Source organism: Eretmochelys imbricata, chromosome 21, assembly GCF_965152235.1.
Source record: "Eretmochelys imbricata isolate rEreImb1 chromosome 21, rEreImb1.hap1, whole genome shotgun sequence".
Classification (NCBI taxonomy): Eukaryota; Metazoa; Chordata; order Testudines; family Cheloniidae; genus Eretmochelys; species Eretmochelys imbricata.
In genome coordinates, this window is record NC_135592.1 from 18,470,945 (window position 1) to 18,489,068 (window position 18,124).

The window sequence follows — 18,124 nt, forward strand, 5'->3', positions numbered from 1 at the left end:
TTAAGGTTGTACAGTGAAAAGCAGAGCTGGTAGGCACATACGCACTATTCCTGTTTTTCTTGCTATATGAATAATATATCCCAGCTAAAAACTATGGTAAACTAGGTTAAGGTGGAGAGATCAGTTTACACGTCAGTAATTTAAGGTTAAAAATATTTCAGCTATTACCAACTTAGGAAATTCAGCATTACCAATTTAGGAAAACAAGCATTACCAATTTACGAAATTTAGAGTTGTTTAACTTGAAAGAAATCCCTGCGGTAACACCAAGCAATAATGGCACAATTATGATTAGTGCATAATAGTGTTTGTAGTTCCAGATTAAACTGATTCTTAAAACACTAATTTTTTCCCTTTTTTTGCTCATGGTATCATTACAGGGCAAAGTTTGAGGTAGTTCATTTCCATACTTTAACATGTTTTGATTTCTTTGAGGTTAATTACAATATTCCTATAATATTTTTGAGCTTAAATCACTGATACGTACTCAACCTTAACTCCAGTTTAACAGAAAGAAAAGGAGTACTTGTGGCACCTTAGAGACTAACCAATTTATTTGAGCATAAGCTTTCTTTGATTAGAACCCACTTCATCAGATGCATGGAGTGAAAATACAGGAGCAGGTATAAATACATCAAAGGATGGGGATTGCTTTACCAAGTGTGAGGTCAGTCTAATGAGATAAATCAATTAACAGCAGGATACCAAGGGAGGAAAAATAACTTTGGAAGTGGTAATGAGAGTGGCCCATTACAGACACTTGACAAGAAGGTGCGAGTAACAGTAGGGAGAAATTAGTCTCTAAGGTGCCACAAGTACTCCTTTTCTTTTTGCGAATACAGACTAACACGGCTGTTACTCTGAAACCTGTCAGTTTAACAGAGTTATCTAGGAATTTATTTCTTTAAATGATTAAAGATGTCATACATGAACACTAAACAAGAAACCCAAAGATACTGCTGAGATTTCTAATGACTTTAAGATAAGTAGTATGAACCTTAAATTTTCTTTTAAATCTGAGTGCCATATTCACCAGTACACTCTGGCTTTTTTCCCTTAAGGGGCAGTTCAGTGCAGCCAGAAAGTACTGGCCAGTTTTTCCTAGTTTCTAACCCCTGTAATTCTCTGGTGTATGCACACCCTAACTTCCCCCTCTCTATTTCTCCACATTTCCCCAAATTTGTACACACCCCAGCTTTCCCTTTCTCCTGGCCCCAAGGGTTTCCCTGCCCATCACGCTGTTTCATTACTTGTAGAGTTGATCTAGTGGAAGGGGTAGTTTTAAAAACAATTTTGGGGTGATTGGTCATTTTTGCTGCTATTTTTCATAATTTGAAAATTTTTTTGCAACGGGGCTGCCAAATGTTCTTTTACGGAAATCTCTGTAAAGAATTGTAATATCTGTCAATGCCTACCACTTCCCATTGCCCTCAAAACCAATGAAAACTGGTGGTTATAATGGAAACTATTTAGCAGCCTTAACTCCATTGGATACTGTTGGTGCCGGCTAGGATATTAAAATATTCATTATAGTGACTCATGCCTAGCACCATAGCATCTAGGTGCTTATTTACAAAATATAGCAGCACAAATTATATAAATCCAGGGCTGGCTGATCATTGGTGCGAAGCCTCACCAGTAATGTCCTATCTGTCATGTGGCTAATCACTGCTGGGCATAGTACCTCTTGCTGACACGGGGAGTATCTATGAGGCTGAAGCTGCTCCATCCTTTGGAAGTTGCTGTACATCTTTCTATCATTGGGGGAGCTTTGGCCTGGCAGCAGAGGGAGAAGGGACAAGGCATGGAGTACAGGCTTCTGTGGGGTTATCTCCAGATAGAAACAGTATAGGGCTGTTTGCACATGCCCCTGCTGACCCTGGAACATCCATTTTCCACATGGAAAATATGAGCTACTTCAAAAGGGGATTTGGTGCAGAATGTTATCTGCAGCCTCAGCACTAATTTTGGATACCAACTGCTACTGTATTAAATAATGGGGAGCATTAATCAAAACTATTGTTGTCAAAAATGTTAGCAGCTCACATGTTAGATGCGTAGTCTTTAAGGCCAGAAGGGACCATCATGATCATCTAGTCTGACCCATCTGCACATCGCAGGCCATAGAACCTCACCCACCCCCTCCTTTAATAGGCCCATAACTTCTGGCTTAGTTACTGAAGTCCTCAAATCTTGATTTAAAGACCTCAAGTTACAGAGAATCCATGATTTACTCCAGTTCAAACCAGCAAGTGACTCGTGCCCCACACTGCAGAGGAAGGTGAAAAACTTGGGTTACTGCCAGTCTGACTTGGGGGGAAATCACTTTTCAACCCCAAATATGGCTATTAGTTAGACCCTGAACATTTGGGTGAGACCCACCAATTAGATACCTGAGAGAGAATTCTATGTAGTAAGTCAGAGCCCTCCCCATCTAGTGTCCCGTCTCTGGTCATTGGAGATATTGCTTAGTGGCAGTCGCCATATGCCACCGTAGGCAACCTCATCATACCATTTCCTCCATAAACGTATCAAGTTCAGTCTTAAAACAGGTTTGGTTTTTATCCCCACTGCTTCCATTGGAAGGCTATTCCAGAACTTCCCTCCTCTGGTGGTTAGAAACTGTTGCCTAATTTCATGTCTAAATTTCTGCCAAGGTCATTAATGAAAATGTTAACTAAGATTGGTCCCAAGACTGATTCTTGAGGAACTCCATTAATAAACTTCCTCCAGCCTGACGGTTCACCGTTCAGCATGACCAGTTTTACTCTCCCCTTCAACAAGTTCCTTTGCTATCTTTTGATTCTCATATTAATCCCCATCTTCTCCAAGTTAACTAACTTCCCATGTGGAACTGTATCAAATGCTTTAGTGAAATCCAGGCAGATTGCATGTACTGCATTTACTTTGTCTAGAAAATCAGTTATCTCAAAGAAAGAGATGGGGTTGGTCTGGCACAATCTACCTTTTGTAAAACCATGCTGTATTTTATCCCCGTTACCGTTTACCTCTGTGTTCTTAACTACTCCTTCAAAATTTGTTCTAAGATCTTGCATACGATTGAGGTCACACTAATGGGGCTGTAGTTTCCTAAATCACATTTTTTTTTCCTTCCTTTCTCTAAAGAAGGGACTGTAGTTGCAGTTCTCCTGTCATAGGGTACGACACCCCACATTTATGGATTCATAAAAGATACTTCCTATTGGGATTGCAATTCCATGTGCCAGCTCCTCTAATATTCTTGGGTGGAGATTATCCAGGCTTCCCAATTTAGTCCCATTCATAGAATCATAGAATGTCAGGGTTGGAAGGGACCTCAGGAAGTCATTTAGTCCAACCCCCTGCTCAAAGCAGGACCAATCCCCAACTAAGTCATCCCAGCCAAGGCTTTGTCAAGCCTGATCTTAAAAACTTCTAAGGAAGGGGATTCCACTACCTCCCTAGGCATTCCAGTGTTTCACCACCCTCCTAGTGAATAAGTTTTTCCTAATATCCAACCTAAACCTCCCCCACTGCAACTTGAGACCATTACTCCTTGTTCTGTCATCTGCTACCACTGAGAACAGTCTAGAGCCATCCTCTTTGGAACCCCCTTTCCGGTAGTTGAAAGCAGTTATCAAATCCCCCCTCATTCTTCTCTTCCGCAGACTAAACAATTCCAGTTCCCTCAGCCTCTCCTCATAAGTCATGTGTTCCAGTCCCCTAATCATTTTTGTTGCCCTCTGCTGGATGTTTTCCAATTTTTCCACATCCTTCTTGTAGTGTGGGACCCAAAACTGGACACAGTACTCCAGATGAGGCCTCACCAATGTCGAATAGAGGGGGACAATCACGTCCCTCGATCTGCTGGCAATGCCCCTGCTTATACAGCCCCAAATGCCATTGGCCTTCTTGGCAACAAGGGCACACTGTTGACTCACATCCAGCTTCTCGTCCACTGTAACCCCTAGGTCCTTTTCTGCATGACTGCTGCCTAGCCATTCGGTCCCTAGTCCGTAGCGGTGCATGGGATTCTTCCATCCTAAGTGCAGGACTCTGCACTTGTCCTTGTTGAACCTCATCAGATTTCTTTTGGCCCAATTCTCTAATTTGCCTAGGGCTGTCTGTATCCTATCCCTACCCTCCAGCGTATCTACCACTCATCCCAGTTTAGTGTCATCTGCAAACTTGCTGAGGGTGTAATCCACACCATCCTCCAGAACATTAATGAAGATATTGAATAAAACCGGCACCAGGACTGACCCTTGGGGCACTCCACTTGCTACCGGCTGCCAACTAGATATGGAGCCATTGATCACTACCCGTTGAGCCCGACAATCTAGCCAGCTTTCTATCCACCTTATAGTCCATTCATCCACCCCATACTTCTTTAACTTGCTGGCAAGAATACTGTGGGAGACAGTGTCAAAAGCTTTGCTAAAGTCAAGGAACAACACGTCCACTGCTTTCCCCTCATCCACAGAGCCAGTTATCTCATCATAGAAGGCAATTAGATTAGTCAGGCATGACTTGCCCTTGGTGAATCCATGCTGACTGTTCCTGATCACTTTCCTCTCCTCTAAGTGCTTCAGAATTGATTCCTTGAGGACCTGCTCCATGATTTTTCCAGGGACTGAGGTGAGGCTGACTGGCCTGTAGTTCCCAGGATCCTCCTCCTTCCCTATTTTAAAGATGGGCACTACATTTGCCTTTTTCCAGTCATCCGGGACCTCCCCCGATTGCCATGAGTTTTCAAAGATAATGGCCAATGGCTCTGCAATCACATCCGCCAACTCCTTTAGCACTCTCAGATGCAGCGCATCCGGCCCCATGGACTTGTGTTCATCCAGCTTTTCTAAATAGTCCCGAACCACTTCTTTCTCCAGAGAGGACTGGTCACCTCCTCCCCATGCTGTGCTGCCCAGTGCAGCAGTCTGTGAGCTGATCTTGTTCGTGAAGACAAAGGCAAAAAAAAGCATTGAGTACTTCAGCTTTTTCCACATCCTCTGTCACTAGATTGCCTCCCTCATTCAGTAAGGGACCCACACTTTCCTCGACTTTCTTCTTGTTGCTATCATACCTGAAGAAACCCTTCTTGTTACTCTTAACATCTCTTGCTAGCTGCAACTCCAGGTGTGATTTGGCCTTCCTGATTTCACTCCTGTATGCCCGACCAATATTTTTATACTCTTCCCTGATCATTTGTCCAATCTTCCACTTCTTGTAAGCTTCTTCCATTAGATTGTTTGAGTTTGGCGTCCACCTCAGATGTGGTAATTTATTCTTTCATATCCTCATTCCCATTACCACCCTTCTGCTGCCCCTAAGCTCCTCATTTTCCTTAGTAAAAAATGAAGCAAAGCATTTGTTCAGATGTTGGACTGTACCGAGATTATCTTTAATTGCCACCCTGTCCTCAGCACCTAGCGGTCTCACCTTTCCTTGCTTTCTTTTTATTTACAGGGCTAAAGAAATTTTGACTGTTTTTAATTTCCTATGTAAGCGCTAGCTCTGCTTGCCTTTTGGCAGTTCTCACTTTTTCCTTATGCTTTCTGATCTCAAGGGTATGTCTACACTTCCGTTAAAAACCTACAGGTGGCCCATGCCAGCTCACTCAGACTTGCAGGGCTGCAGCCTAAGCTCTGGGACCCTCCCATCTCACAGGGTTCTAGAGCCCAGGCTCCCATCTGAACGCAAACATCTACACTGTCATTAAATAGCCCCTTAGTCTGAGCCGTGTGAGCCTAGTCAACTGGCACGGGCCAGATGTGGGTTTTTAATTGCAGTGTAGAAACACCCCCAAGAGAGAGCTTTCCTTGTTGGTCCATTCCTTTTTCCATTCCTTGTGGACTTTCTTCTTGCCCTTAATAATCTGCCTGAAATGCTTGTTCATCCAGTTTAGTCTGCAACTTGTCCCTACAAATTTTTTCCCCCTGCTTGGAATGCAGGCTCCAACTGCAACTTTGATTTAAAGTAATTCCAAGACTCCTCCACATTCTTGAAATCAATGAGCCTGGCTGCAGACCTAGTTTGTAGGGGGGGTTGTGGTACTGCTACCCTTACTTCTGCGCTGCTGCTGGCGGAAGTGCTGCCTTCAGAGCTGGGCAGCTAGAGAGCGGCGGCTGCTGACTGAGGGCCCAGCTCTGAAGGTGGAGCTCCTGCCAGCAGCAGTGCAGAAGTAAGGATGCCATGGCTTGGTATTACCACCCTTACTTCTGCATTGCTGCCTACGGAGCTGGGCCCTTGGTCAGCAGACGCCACTCTCCAGCCACTGAGCTCTGAAGGCAGCAGCACAGAAATAAGAGTGGCATGGTAGGATATTGCCATCCTTAGTTCTGCACTGCTGCTGGCGGGGCGCTACCTTCGGAGCTGGGCGCCCAACTAATAGCCGCCTCTCTATGGCCACCCAGTTCTGAAGGCAGCCCAGAAGTAAGGGTGGCAATACCGCAACCCCCCTTAAATAACCTTGTCACCCCCCTGCAACTCTATTTTGGGTCAGGCCCCCCAGTTTGAGAAACGCTGGTCTCCGCTCCTGAAATGTGCATATTATAGGGTAAAAGTACACAAGACCAGATTTCACAGGGGGAGACCAGATTTCATAATCCGTGACACGTTTTTCATGGCCTTGAATTTGGTAGGGCCCTACACACTGGTGTAAATTAAAGTTTAACGAAGAATAAAATCACTTCTGTTGTTGAGGCTGAACTGAATTGGAGTGTGAACCTGGGAGATAATGCTCACATGTATGGGGACTCTCCTCTTTACTTGTTTCTCTTCCTAGAGTTTACCCGGGAAGTGACAGACACACAGATGCCACTCGTCGCTCCTGTTATTCTTCCTGAGATGTACAAAATTTTCACAATGGCGGAGGTATGGCAAAGAACTATTTGTCTTCACTGTTAGTGGTACTAACTAAATGACAACATATTGCCGGTTAGTAGGTTAGGGAGGGAGGTGCCTGTTCTGAAGGAATAAAGAAATGTAGATGTAGCTAGATGTCATGTGTCTGAAAGTAATTAAATATTGTGATGACCTACTGAATGCATTAAGAGGGTATTTCAGGTAAGTGAGAATGAGATTGTGTTGGATTCTGATATCTCTCTCTCTTTTTCCTGCAGTTTTGGTTACTACAATGTCTCTTAGGAGTTTTCAGGTTCATTGTTCAGTGTTAAGAAATTAGCTGGTGACTTGTTCAAATTTAGACTGTGCTGAAGAAAGAGAAATCTCTGAAATAAGTGTGTTAAGGATAAGATATGAGCATGGTTAATGGTAGTGATTAAACACACTTTCGCTTCCCTGGTATCACCAGCATTTTTCTTGTCACACCTGAGACATATATGTTTTCTAAAAGGTATATGGTATTCGCACCAGATCACGTGCAGTAGAGATCTTCACCACATGTGCCCATATGATCTGTAACATGGAGGAGTTGGAGAAGGTAAGTTTGATTTTCAGTTCATGAGTTCATTGTATATTGCAGGAAATTATTCTGAGCAGGTGTAAAATTAGCATCTGTTTGGAAACTCAGAATATTTATTCTATACTACTGTAATTTTGGGGAGAATGTTATATTTCTCTTATATGCAACCACCCCACTCTCCTGTTGGTAATAGCTTATCTAAAGTGATCACTCTCCTTACAATGTGTATGATAATCAAGGTGGGCCATTTCCAGCACAAATTCAGAGTTTAATAAGAACGTCTGGGGGGGGAGGGGGTGTGTTAGGAAAACAAGGGGAAATAGGTTTTCAGAGTAACAGCCGTGTTAGTCTGTATTCGCAAAAAGAAAAGGAGTACTTGTGGCACCTTAGAGACTAACCAATTTATTTGAGCATGAGCTTTCGTGAGCTACAGCTCACTTCATCAGATGCATACCGTGGAAACTGCAGCAGACTTTATATATACACAGAGAATATGAAACAATACCTCCTCCCACCCCACTGTCCTGCTGGTAATAGCTTATCTAAAGTAATCAGCAGGTTAGGCCATTTCCAGCACAAATCCAGGTTTTCTCACCCTCCACCCCCCCACACAAATTCACTCTCCTGCTGGTGATAGCCCATCCAAAGTGACAACTCTTTACACAATGTGCATGATAATGAAGTTAGGCCATTTCCTGCACAAATCCAGGTTCTCTCACTCCCTCACCCCCCTCCAAAAACCCACCCCCATACACACACAGACTCACTCTCCTGCTGGTAATAGCTCATCCAAACTGACCACTCTCCAAGTTTAAATCCAAGTTAAACCAGAACATCTGGGGGGGGGGGGGTAGGATAAAACAAGAGGAAATAGGCTACCTTGCATAATAACTTAGCCACTCCCAGTCTCTATTTAAGCCTAAATTAATAGTATCCAATTTGCAAATGAATTCCAATTCAGCAGTTTCTCGCTGGAGTCTGGATTTGAAGTTTTTTTGTTTTAAGATAGCGACCTTCATGTCTGTGATTGCGTGACCAGAGAGATTGAAGTGATTGACACTTCAAGAATAAATGGACACAAATCAGATGTCAAGAATTATAACATTCATAAACCAGTCGGAGAACACTTCAATCTCTCTGGTCACGCGATTACAGACATGAAAGTTGCCATATTACAACAGAAAAACTTCAAATCCAGACTTCAGCGAGAGACTGCTGAATTGGAATTCATTTGCAAATTGGATACAATTAACTTAGGCTTGAATAGAGACTGGGAATGGCTAAGTCATTATGCAGGGTAATCTATTTCCCCTTGTTTTCCTACCCTCCCCCCTCCCCAGACATTCTTGTTAAACCCTGGATTTGTGCTGGAAATGGCCCACCTTGATTATCATACACATTGTAAGGAGAGTGATCACTTTAGATAAGCTATTACCAGCAGGAGAGTGGGGTGGGGGGAGAGAAAACCTTTTGTAGTGATAAACACCCATTTTTTCATGATTTGTGTGTATAAAAGCAAACATCTTCTGTATTTTCCACAGTATGCATCCAATGAAGTGAGCTGTAGCTCACGAAAGCTTATGCTCAAATAAATTGGTTAGTCTCTAAGGTGCCACAAGTACTGCTTTAAGTGTGGAACTTAACTGTCTTTCTTACGGAGTCACAACCAGTGCCTTTATAATATTGCGTAAGTTTTGATGTGTCTGATTTTTCTTACTCTGTCCAAAGTGCAGACTTTAATCTTGCTCCACCTAGCACCATTTACAGTGCAGCCAAAATGCTTTTTGTATATATTACCCAGAGAAATCAACACAGCAATTCTCATGCCAGCTTTTATTACTTAAGACAGTTTTTGAAAAGCTTGCTCTGCTTTGCAATTGTTGCTGGCTTCCAGACTGAAAAGCCAGTCAGTTTGACAGTCATTGTGAAGAGGCGCCCCCGGAAGCTGCATGTGACTCCTCAATGCACAGCAGTTGTCATCAGCCTCTACTTTGTTTTGGGGCAACATAACGGTATGATTTCCATTGCTGTCTGTGAGCTTCAGCTTTTAATAGTGTGCATGTAAATTTACCAGTTATTGTAGACTGTCCTTTTGTTCTGTTTGTACAGCGCCTGGCACAGTGGTGTCCTGGTCCATGTCTGAGACGCCCAAGTGCTATGGTAATACTAATGTATAGAATTCAATACTACTTGTATTTGTTGTGACTAGGGTGCAGCCAAAGTCCTGATCTTTCCTGTAGTGCAGCAGTTCACAGAGGCCTTTGTTCAGGCCCTACAGATGCCTGATGGGCCTACATCGGACAGTGGATTTAAAATGGAGGTCTTAAAGGTAAGCACATAGTGTGGTACAGTAATTAATACCCACATGTATGTTGTCTTAACACGGAGACAGAAAAACAAGGCTAATGTCATCCTTGTTGGCATTACACATTTTGAGTTGCAGAGTGCTGTGACTCCAACAACTTGCAATGTTAACATGAGCCATTTTGTCTGAATGAGGTGTAGATGCGTACGGTTAGCTGTCTTTGTCAGCTGTGGACTCAGGTGTGTGTGCAGGCATGCACACGAGAGAGCTGTAGCGTGTCTCTATGATGGCAGACACATAGGTGGTGGGATTCTAATTTTGTTAGCTGGTATTTGGTGTATTCTAACTGGGAATGTCTGTTTTTGATTAAGGTGATTTGAATCTTCACAAATATTTTGAATCTTCACAACTGTACACAGTGTATCTTGACAGCTTTTTGATTACAGTCAGGACCCTGTGTGTTCCATGATTCCAAGGCTGTGGTATTCATTTCTTGCGCAGAATTATGCTACAGAATGTTTTAATTTAAAAAAAAATCTGGTCCTTATGGTTGCAAAGGGAACAGTGAAAATGTGAACCGAGTGTCAACTCATGGTGTTTTCTTCCTGAGTTTTCAGATAGCTTGGATCCAGTACCTTTTAGAAATCTGACCTGCCTCACTCTTCTCAGTCAGAAGAACCCTGTGGATTCTGTGGTTTATGGTCTGGATAAATTGGCATCTTTCCAAGATGCTGTGGAAGTTGCAATTTTGTTGTTTTGGGTGTTGGACATTTTGTGTCTCAGCCCTGCCAAGACTTGTCTGTACCTTTATTATTTAACCTTTATATTGCACTAATGCCTAAACTAGGGTGAGGGCCTTCTTCGGTTCTCCATGTTTCCACACAAGAACGAGTTAACTGGATTACAGTGCATTCTTTCTGCATTGTTTCATAGAGCCAAGCCGGTTTGAATAAGGGAGTCAAAGTAAGAATCCAGCTGTAGCTTTATAGCAGGGCAAGAATTAGAAGAGTAGGCTGTGCTGCCTAGAGAGCAACGTAACAGCCAAGGTTTGGAGAGCCAAAAGTATGAGCTGCTGAAACTAACTCAGAGCTCCCTCAGTGGAGAGAAGGTTCTGAGCTGGGGTTCTTGGACAATATTGCAAATGCTGAGCAGGCTGCCTGGAGAACATAATGCAATACAAGTGTCAATGACTTCTACTCAGTCTCTGAGCCTCAGGAGTGTGTGTTCAGAGATGTGGAGGACTGTTACAAAATTTCCATGTTCTTATGCATGGAGCCTGTGCATTGTCATAGCTGTCATATAGCAAATGCAGAGGAAATGGTGACACTCAGCAGTAGTGCGAACGATTATGAATCCGGAATATTCTGTACAGCTGCTCTTAATTTGTGTAAGGCTCCAATTCAAGAAAATACTTATGCTAGAGCAGGGGTGGGCAAACTTTTTGGCCTGAGGGCCACATTAGGGTTCTGAATCTGTATGGAGGGCTGCGTAGGGAAGGCTGTGCCTCCCCAAAGAGCCTGGCCCCTGCCCCATATCCGCCCCTTCACACTTCCTGCCCCTTTCAGAACCCCTGACCCATCCAATCCTACCCTATTCCTTGTCCCCGACTGCCCCCTCCCAGGACTCCACCTCCTATCCAACCCCCCCATCCCCTGACTGCCCTGACCCATATCCACACCCCCGCCCGCTGACAGGCCCTACAGGATTTCCACACCTATTCAACCCCCCAATTCCCTGACTCTTCCCCCCCCCCCCCCCCCCGCCAACCTCCACCCCATCCAACTGTCCTCTGACTGCCCCCTGGAACCCACTGCCCCTTATCCAACCCCCCCCCCCCCTTACCATGTCACTCAGAGCACCAGGACTGGCAGCCGTGGCCCCCGGCCGGAGCCATCCATGCTGCCGCACAGTCTTGAGCACCGGGGCAGGCCGGGCAGCGCTGCCCGGCAGGAGCTCGCAGCCCCGCCACCCAGAGCACTGGCAGCATGGTAAGCTGAGGCTGCAGGGAGGGGGGATAGCAGGAGGGGGGCCAAGGGCTAGCCTCCCAGGCTGGGAGCTCAAGGGCTAGGCAGGAGGGTCCTGCTGGCCGGATGTGGCCCACGAGCCGTAGTTTGCCTATCTCTGTGTTAGAGCATTCCTATTCAGGAAACTATTTAAGCACATGCTTAAGTGCCTTTGTGAGTAGGATTGCTTTCCTGAATTGTGGCCTAAAGCACCTGTGGTCGCCAGTTTAGTTCTAACTAAAGCCATATCCTCTGTGCTACTTGTTAAGGCCCAGTGTATTCCATAGCAAGCGGGACCTACATTCTGTATCAAAGCCCTCTGGTTTATTGTTTTGTTTGAATGATGGTAGCATTTTTAAGCTCTAGCTGAAATTGGAGAACTGTTGTGCTAGATGTTATACAGGTGCATAGTTAGACAGTCCATGCCTTGAAAAGCTTACCATCTAACTAGGTTAGAGGTGAAGGTCGGGAAGAAGAAAGTACTGGTTTGGATAGTAAATTAAGTTTCTTACCTTTTTTCCCCATTTCCTGTTTTTGGTGTCCTGCAGATCTTTGTACTGACCACATAGCTGCACTGTAGAAATTTGGGGGAAGGGACCGGAGGTGTTGGTAGCTGGCTTGGGGCAGTTATTGATTTTTGCACCTACGGATGTGTGGAGGTGATGTTTGGATTGTGGGTGCATCCGATGAAGTGAGCTCACGAAAGCTCATGCTCAAATAAATTGGTTAGTCTCTAAGGTGCCACAAGTACTCCTTTTCTTTTTGGGTTAAGCATATTACTTTTCCAGTATTACAGATGGGAAACACTCAGAGGTGGAAGACTGAGTCTTATAGTTGGAGCTATACATTATTTGTGTGCCTTCCAAGAGTGATTAATCTCTGTTTAAATCACAATAGGCCCTATTTAACTTTCAGTATTGCTGTTCCCACAATATTAGGTTTCCACCACAATTTTGATTTAAATCAGTTTACTTTGCGCAGTCCACAATTTCGCATACATTTTGAGGTTTGCAACACACTTTTTTTTCCCATTAGTACTTCCCACCTTAATTATGGTAGCTTTGGCAATACAGTACACTCTTGGTATAATGCCCTTCGCAATAGTGTACCTTGGGCTATACCGAACCCCTCCCTAGGTCCCACCTGGAATGGGAGGGGGCAGAGAGCTCCTCCAGCCCCAGGTCTGTGGTGGTGGCAGAGAGGTCTGTGCCCCCGCCGCAGCTGCGGGACCGGAGGAGTTGTTGTGCCCCCACAGCCCCCTTTTGCTTTAACAAATCCCTGAGTACACCAAACAAATAACAAACCCTGGGTTCTAAGCTATTGCGAGTGTGTACTGTATTTGTTCAATTTGTCATTCAAAATTGAACAAACTCATCCAAGCTTGTGACGTTTATATGTTGCTAGGAGACACACAGTTGTTTATACACACGTTACAGTACTTTGAGGTCAAACAAATGGCAAATCCTGCTAAAAACTGCAAAAAAATCAGTGCAAACTGGTATCCCAAGTGGTTGCGTGGTGATGGTGGACAGTTGTTTTGTACAGCCTGCAATGTCATGTTCGACCATACACATAAGTCTAGTATTAATACTCATTTAAATTCTGATCGGCATCATAATACCAAATACGATGCAGAGACAGATCCGACATCAAAAGCAAAACATCAGACAACTGTCGTATCTGTTTAATTGCAGTACCGATATGCTCAAAATGTGGCATATTTTGAACTTTTCATGGCATTCTCAAGTGCAAATATACCAGTGGAGAAATTATTAACCCAGTGTTAAGGGAGTACATTCAGAAACCAATTCCAAACACAAGTGCTCTTTCTTCTGCTAACAAGCTTTACCACGATTACTTACCTAAAGTGTTTGAAGTACACAGAAAGGAGCTGAAAGAGCTTATGAAAAAAGCTGATTCTATATGCATTGTTTGACGAGTCAACAGATGACAAAGATAATTGCATACTGCATGTCATTGCTCTAGTCCACATGAGTGGCTCAGAAAAGCTAGTCCTTTCTTTTGGATATTTCTGTTCTTAACCTGGTAAATTATTCATCTGTCACATGCTATCACTAAGTGCCTGACCTGTTTTGATTTAGACTTCAATAAGGTGTCCGGGATAGTGACAGACAGTGCATCATACTGTACTCGTTCATATAATCAGGTTCTACAGGGGCTGCTTCCTAATTCGGTGAACGTAACGTGATATGCATATTGTAAGTCTCGCTAGCAATCAGTGGCATGGTCATTTTTCTAAAGTCGATACATTCATTGCTGCAATGAAAAAAAAAAAATTTAAACAGGGCCCAGCTCGCAACCTGCATTTCAAGACTGACTTTGCAGGAAAAGCAATTTAATCCTGACCAACTGCCTCTGTGTCCAGAACCATGATGGAATTGGCGGTTTGAAGCAGTTCTTTACCACACTGACTACTGAGAGTTTATTGAAAGTTAAATGGAGATTTCACCTGACACTCAAGTAATGGACAGACTTATCTCACTTTTAAATGTCATGACTTTGCCACTTGACATGCAGTTTATTGCTTGGAATGCCAAATCATTGATGAAAACCATTAAATCTTTTGAGATGTGTTGTGTTTTTAATCCATCAGTTGTATAATACTGTAATGGATTTGACACACTGGGCAGACTCCAGTGCAAAAGAAAAGCACTGGAAGATGCAGAGTGGAATGCATTTTTACAAGGCGTATTTAAGAAAATGGCAGACAAACTGAAGGAATACTACTGCAACACTGAGGAGTGTGTTGCCAAACCAGCTCGATGAGGACCAAATTTCATGCAGCACAGACTGTCATTTATGAAAGCAGTTTGGGTATTTGATGTGAAACAAGTGAATGTTACCAGAGCAGGTGCTCCCTCTGGAGGAAATCCCTATGTTTGGCCGTGAAGCTAAAGCACAGCTTGCCCCTTATAAATTTTTTGCAAGTGAATGTGCATTAAATGATCTTGGAAAGTTTTGGGATTCACCTGCAATTCTACAGTGTTTTCCATAGTTAGTCGTAGCTTTGCTATCTCTGCTACCAATCTTGCCTAATTCTGTGCATGCTGAATGTTCAGTATCTCGGTATGGACAAATCTTCACAAAACAAAGATGGTCTGAAGGAGACCACTGTAGCGGGTTTTACTGCACTAACATTGAATGCCTGTAAAATGTAAAAGGCTAAAGTGACTGGACTCGATTTCTACAGCAGTGGTGTTAAGACTCTGTCTTCTGAATTTTACATTGTACCACTTTGTACCACGGACACTTTTTTGAATGACTGCAAGGAAAACATCAGCTTATCAAAAAAAAAATTCACAGGCATAACACAATACTTAATGGTTTATATTGTTCCAGCATATATTTCTTAAACAAATAGGTCTATTCTGGCTTTTCCAAATTATCACAATTAATAAAGGTCCATTATTATTTTTCCACTATTTTCCATGTCTTGTCCACAGCTCAGCCACAATTCTGTGACAATTGTCCTGCAGTTCAAGTACCCATGATCTAATTATACCTGTACTTTCCCTTAGACAGTCTGGTCTACTAAAAAACAAAATTGTCTCTTCATTACTGCCTTCCCTCCTGTTGTTCTCTTTGGGAAAGTGAAGTTGGAGTAGGAAGGTTTATGCTTAGTTTTTGAAATCGGTGACATTTGTGGAAACTCTAATATCCAGTAATGGTTATGGTGTCGAATGACACAAGCAGATCACAAGGTTGCACACAGCTGCACCAAGGTGACAGGGCTAGGAATAGAACACACAACTTCTGATTCCCATCCCTGTTTCTGTATTTCGGGGTTATTTGGTTTGGAAAGATACAGGAGAGAGGATGGGGTCAATAAAATGAGACAGAGAAGACCTGTTGGAAGTTCCAGTTAGCCTGTCACAAAATTATAAGAACAAGGAGGGAGTGGGGTTAGTATGAACTATGGAAACTAACCATCGGGGGAAAGGTTCCTTAAATCATAGAATCAAAGAAGATTAGAGTTGGAAGTGACCTCAGGAGGTGTAGTCCAACCCCCTGCTCAAAGCAGGACCAACATCAAGTAAATCATCCCAGCCAAGGCTTTGTCAAGCCGGGCCTTAAAAACCTCTAAGGATGGAGATTCCACCACCTCCCTAGGTAACCCATTCCAGTACTTCACCATCCTCCTAGTGAAATAGTGTTTCCTAATATCCAACCTAGACCTCCCCCACTGCAACTTGAAACCATTGCCCCTTGTTCTGTCATCTGCCACCACTGAGAACAGCCGAGCTCCATCCTCATTGGAACACCCCTTCTGGTAGTTGAAGGCTGTTATCAATCCCCCCTCACTCTTTTTTTTTCTGCAGACTAAATAAGCCCAGTTCCCTCAGCGTCTCCTCATAAGTCATGAGCCCCAGGCCCCTAATCATTTTCTTTGCCCTCCGCTGGACGCTCTCCAATTTGTCCACATCTTTCCTGCAGATGTAGTGGGGGCCCCGAAACTGGATGTAGTACTCCAGATGTGGCCTCACCAGTGATGAATAGAGGGGAATAATCACTTCCCTCGATCTGCTCTCAGTGCTCCTACTAATTCAGCCCAATATGAAGTTAGCCATCTTGGCGACAGGGGCACACTACTGACTCATATCCAGCTTCTCGATCACTGTAATCCCCGGTTTCTTTTCTGCAGAACTGCCTCTTAGCCAGTCAGTCCCCAGCCTGTAGCAGTGCATGAGATTCTTCCGTCCTAAGTGCAGGTCTCTGCACTTTTCCTTGTTGAACATCACCAGATTTCTTTTAGCCCAATCCTCCAATTTGTCTAGGTGTCTCTGGACCCTATCCCTACCCTCCAGCATCTCTACCTCTCCCCACAGTTTAGTGTCATCTGCGAACTTGCTGAGGGTGAATCCATCCCATCGTTCAGATCATTAATAAAGATGTTGAACAAAACCGGCCCCAGGACCGACCTCTTGGGCACTCCGCTGCCAACTAGACATTGAGCCATTGATTGAGGGGAGGGATAGCTCAGTGGTTTGAGTATTGGCCAGGGTTGTGAGTTCAATCCTTGAGGGGGCCATTTAGGGATCTGGGGCAAAAATTGGGGATTGGTCCTGCTTTGAGCAGGGGGTTGGACTAGATGACCTCCTGAGGTCCCTTCGAACCCTGATATTCTATGATTCTACCCATTGAGCCCAACAATCTAGCCAGCTTTCTATTCACCGTATAATCCATTCATCCAGTCCATACTTCTTTAACCAGCTGGCAAGAATACTGTGGGAGACTGTATCAAAAGCTTTGCTAAAGTCAAGGTACGTTACGTCCACCAATTTCCCCATAGCCACAGAGCCAATTATCTCATCATAGAAGTTGGTCAGGCATGACTTGCCCTTGGTGAATCCATGTTGACTGTTCCTGATCACCTTCCTCTCCTCCAAGTGCTTCAGAATGGATTCATTGAAGACCTGCTCCATGATTTTGCCAGGGACTGAGGTGAGGCTGACTGGCTTGTAGTTCCCAGGATCCTCCTCCTTCCCTTTTTAAAGATGGGCACTACATTAGCCTTTTTCCAGTCATCCGGGACCTCCCCCAATCGCCTTGAATTTTCAAAGATAATGGCCAATGGCTCTGCAATCACATCCGCCAACTCCTTTGATGCACTCGGATGCAGTGCATCCGGCCCCATGCACTTGTGCTCGTCCAGCTTTTCTAAATAAGTTTCATACTGGAGCTCTGAGCAGTCATACTGCTCTCTTACATACAGTGCAACTCCTCCACCTTTTCTCCCCCACCTGTTCTTCCTGAAGAGTTTATACCCATCCATGACAGTGCTCCAGTTATGTAAGTTACACCACCAAGTCTCTGTTATTCTAATCACATCATAGTTCCTTTACTGTGCCAGGACTTCCAGTTCTTCCTGCTTGTTTCCCAGGCTTCTTGCATTTGTGTATAGGCACCTAAGAAAACTAACTGATTGCCCGGATTTCTCAGTATGAATCAGGAAGCCTCCCCTGTTGCACTCTCCTCCTTGTGTTTCCTCCCAGTATCCCACTTGCGCCACCTACCTCAGAGCTTAGGTCTCCATCCCCCAGTGGACCTAGTTTTAAAGCTCTCCTCACTAGGTTAGCAAGCCTGCCTGCAAAGATGCTCTTCCTTCTCTTCGTTAGGTGGATCCCATCTCTTCTTAGCAATCCTCCTTCCTGGAACAACATCCTATGGTCGAAGAATCCAAAGCCCTCTCTCCGACACCATCTGTGCAACCACGCATTGACTTCCACCGTTTGATGGTTCCTACCTGGGCTTTGTCCTTCAACAGGGACAAGAACACAACTTGTGCCTCAAACTCCTTTATCCTTGTCAAGGCTGCTTCCCAACTCTGTGCACTCCCTTCTCTTCATATGACAGTATATTTATGCATCTGTATCTGTAATTTTCACTCTATGCATC

The 18,124-nt window shown here is 44.1% G+C and overlaps 1 protein-coding gene across 2 annotated transcripts in view; it reads left to right on the forward strand.

The window, feature by feature from the left end:
* Window positions 1-18,124, forward strand: part of IPO9 (importin 9) — a 167,123-nt gene that overhangs the window by 45,841 nt on the left and 103,158 nt on the right. For both annotated transcript variants that reach the window (XM_077839190.1, XM_077839191.1), the window contains exons 5-7: window positions 6,761-6,849; window positions 7,331-7,417; window positions 9,609-9,728. In XM_077839190.1, coding sequence (XP_077695316.1) covers window positions 6,761-6,849; window positions 7,331-7,417; window positions 9,609-9,728 — 296 coding nt within the window. The remainder of the gene's footprint in view (window positions 1-6,760; window positions 6,850-7,330; window positions 7,418-9,608; window positions 9,729-18,124) is intronic.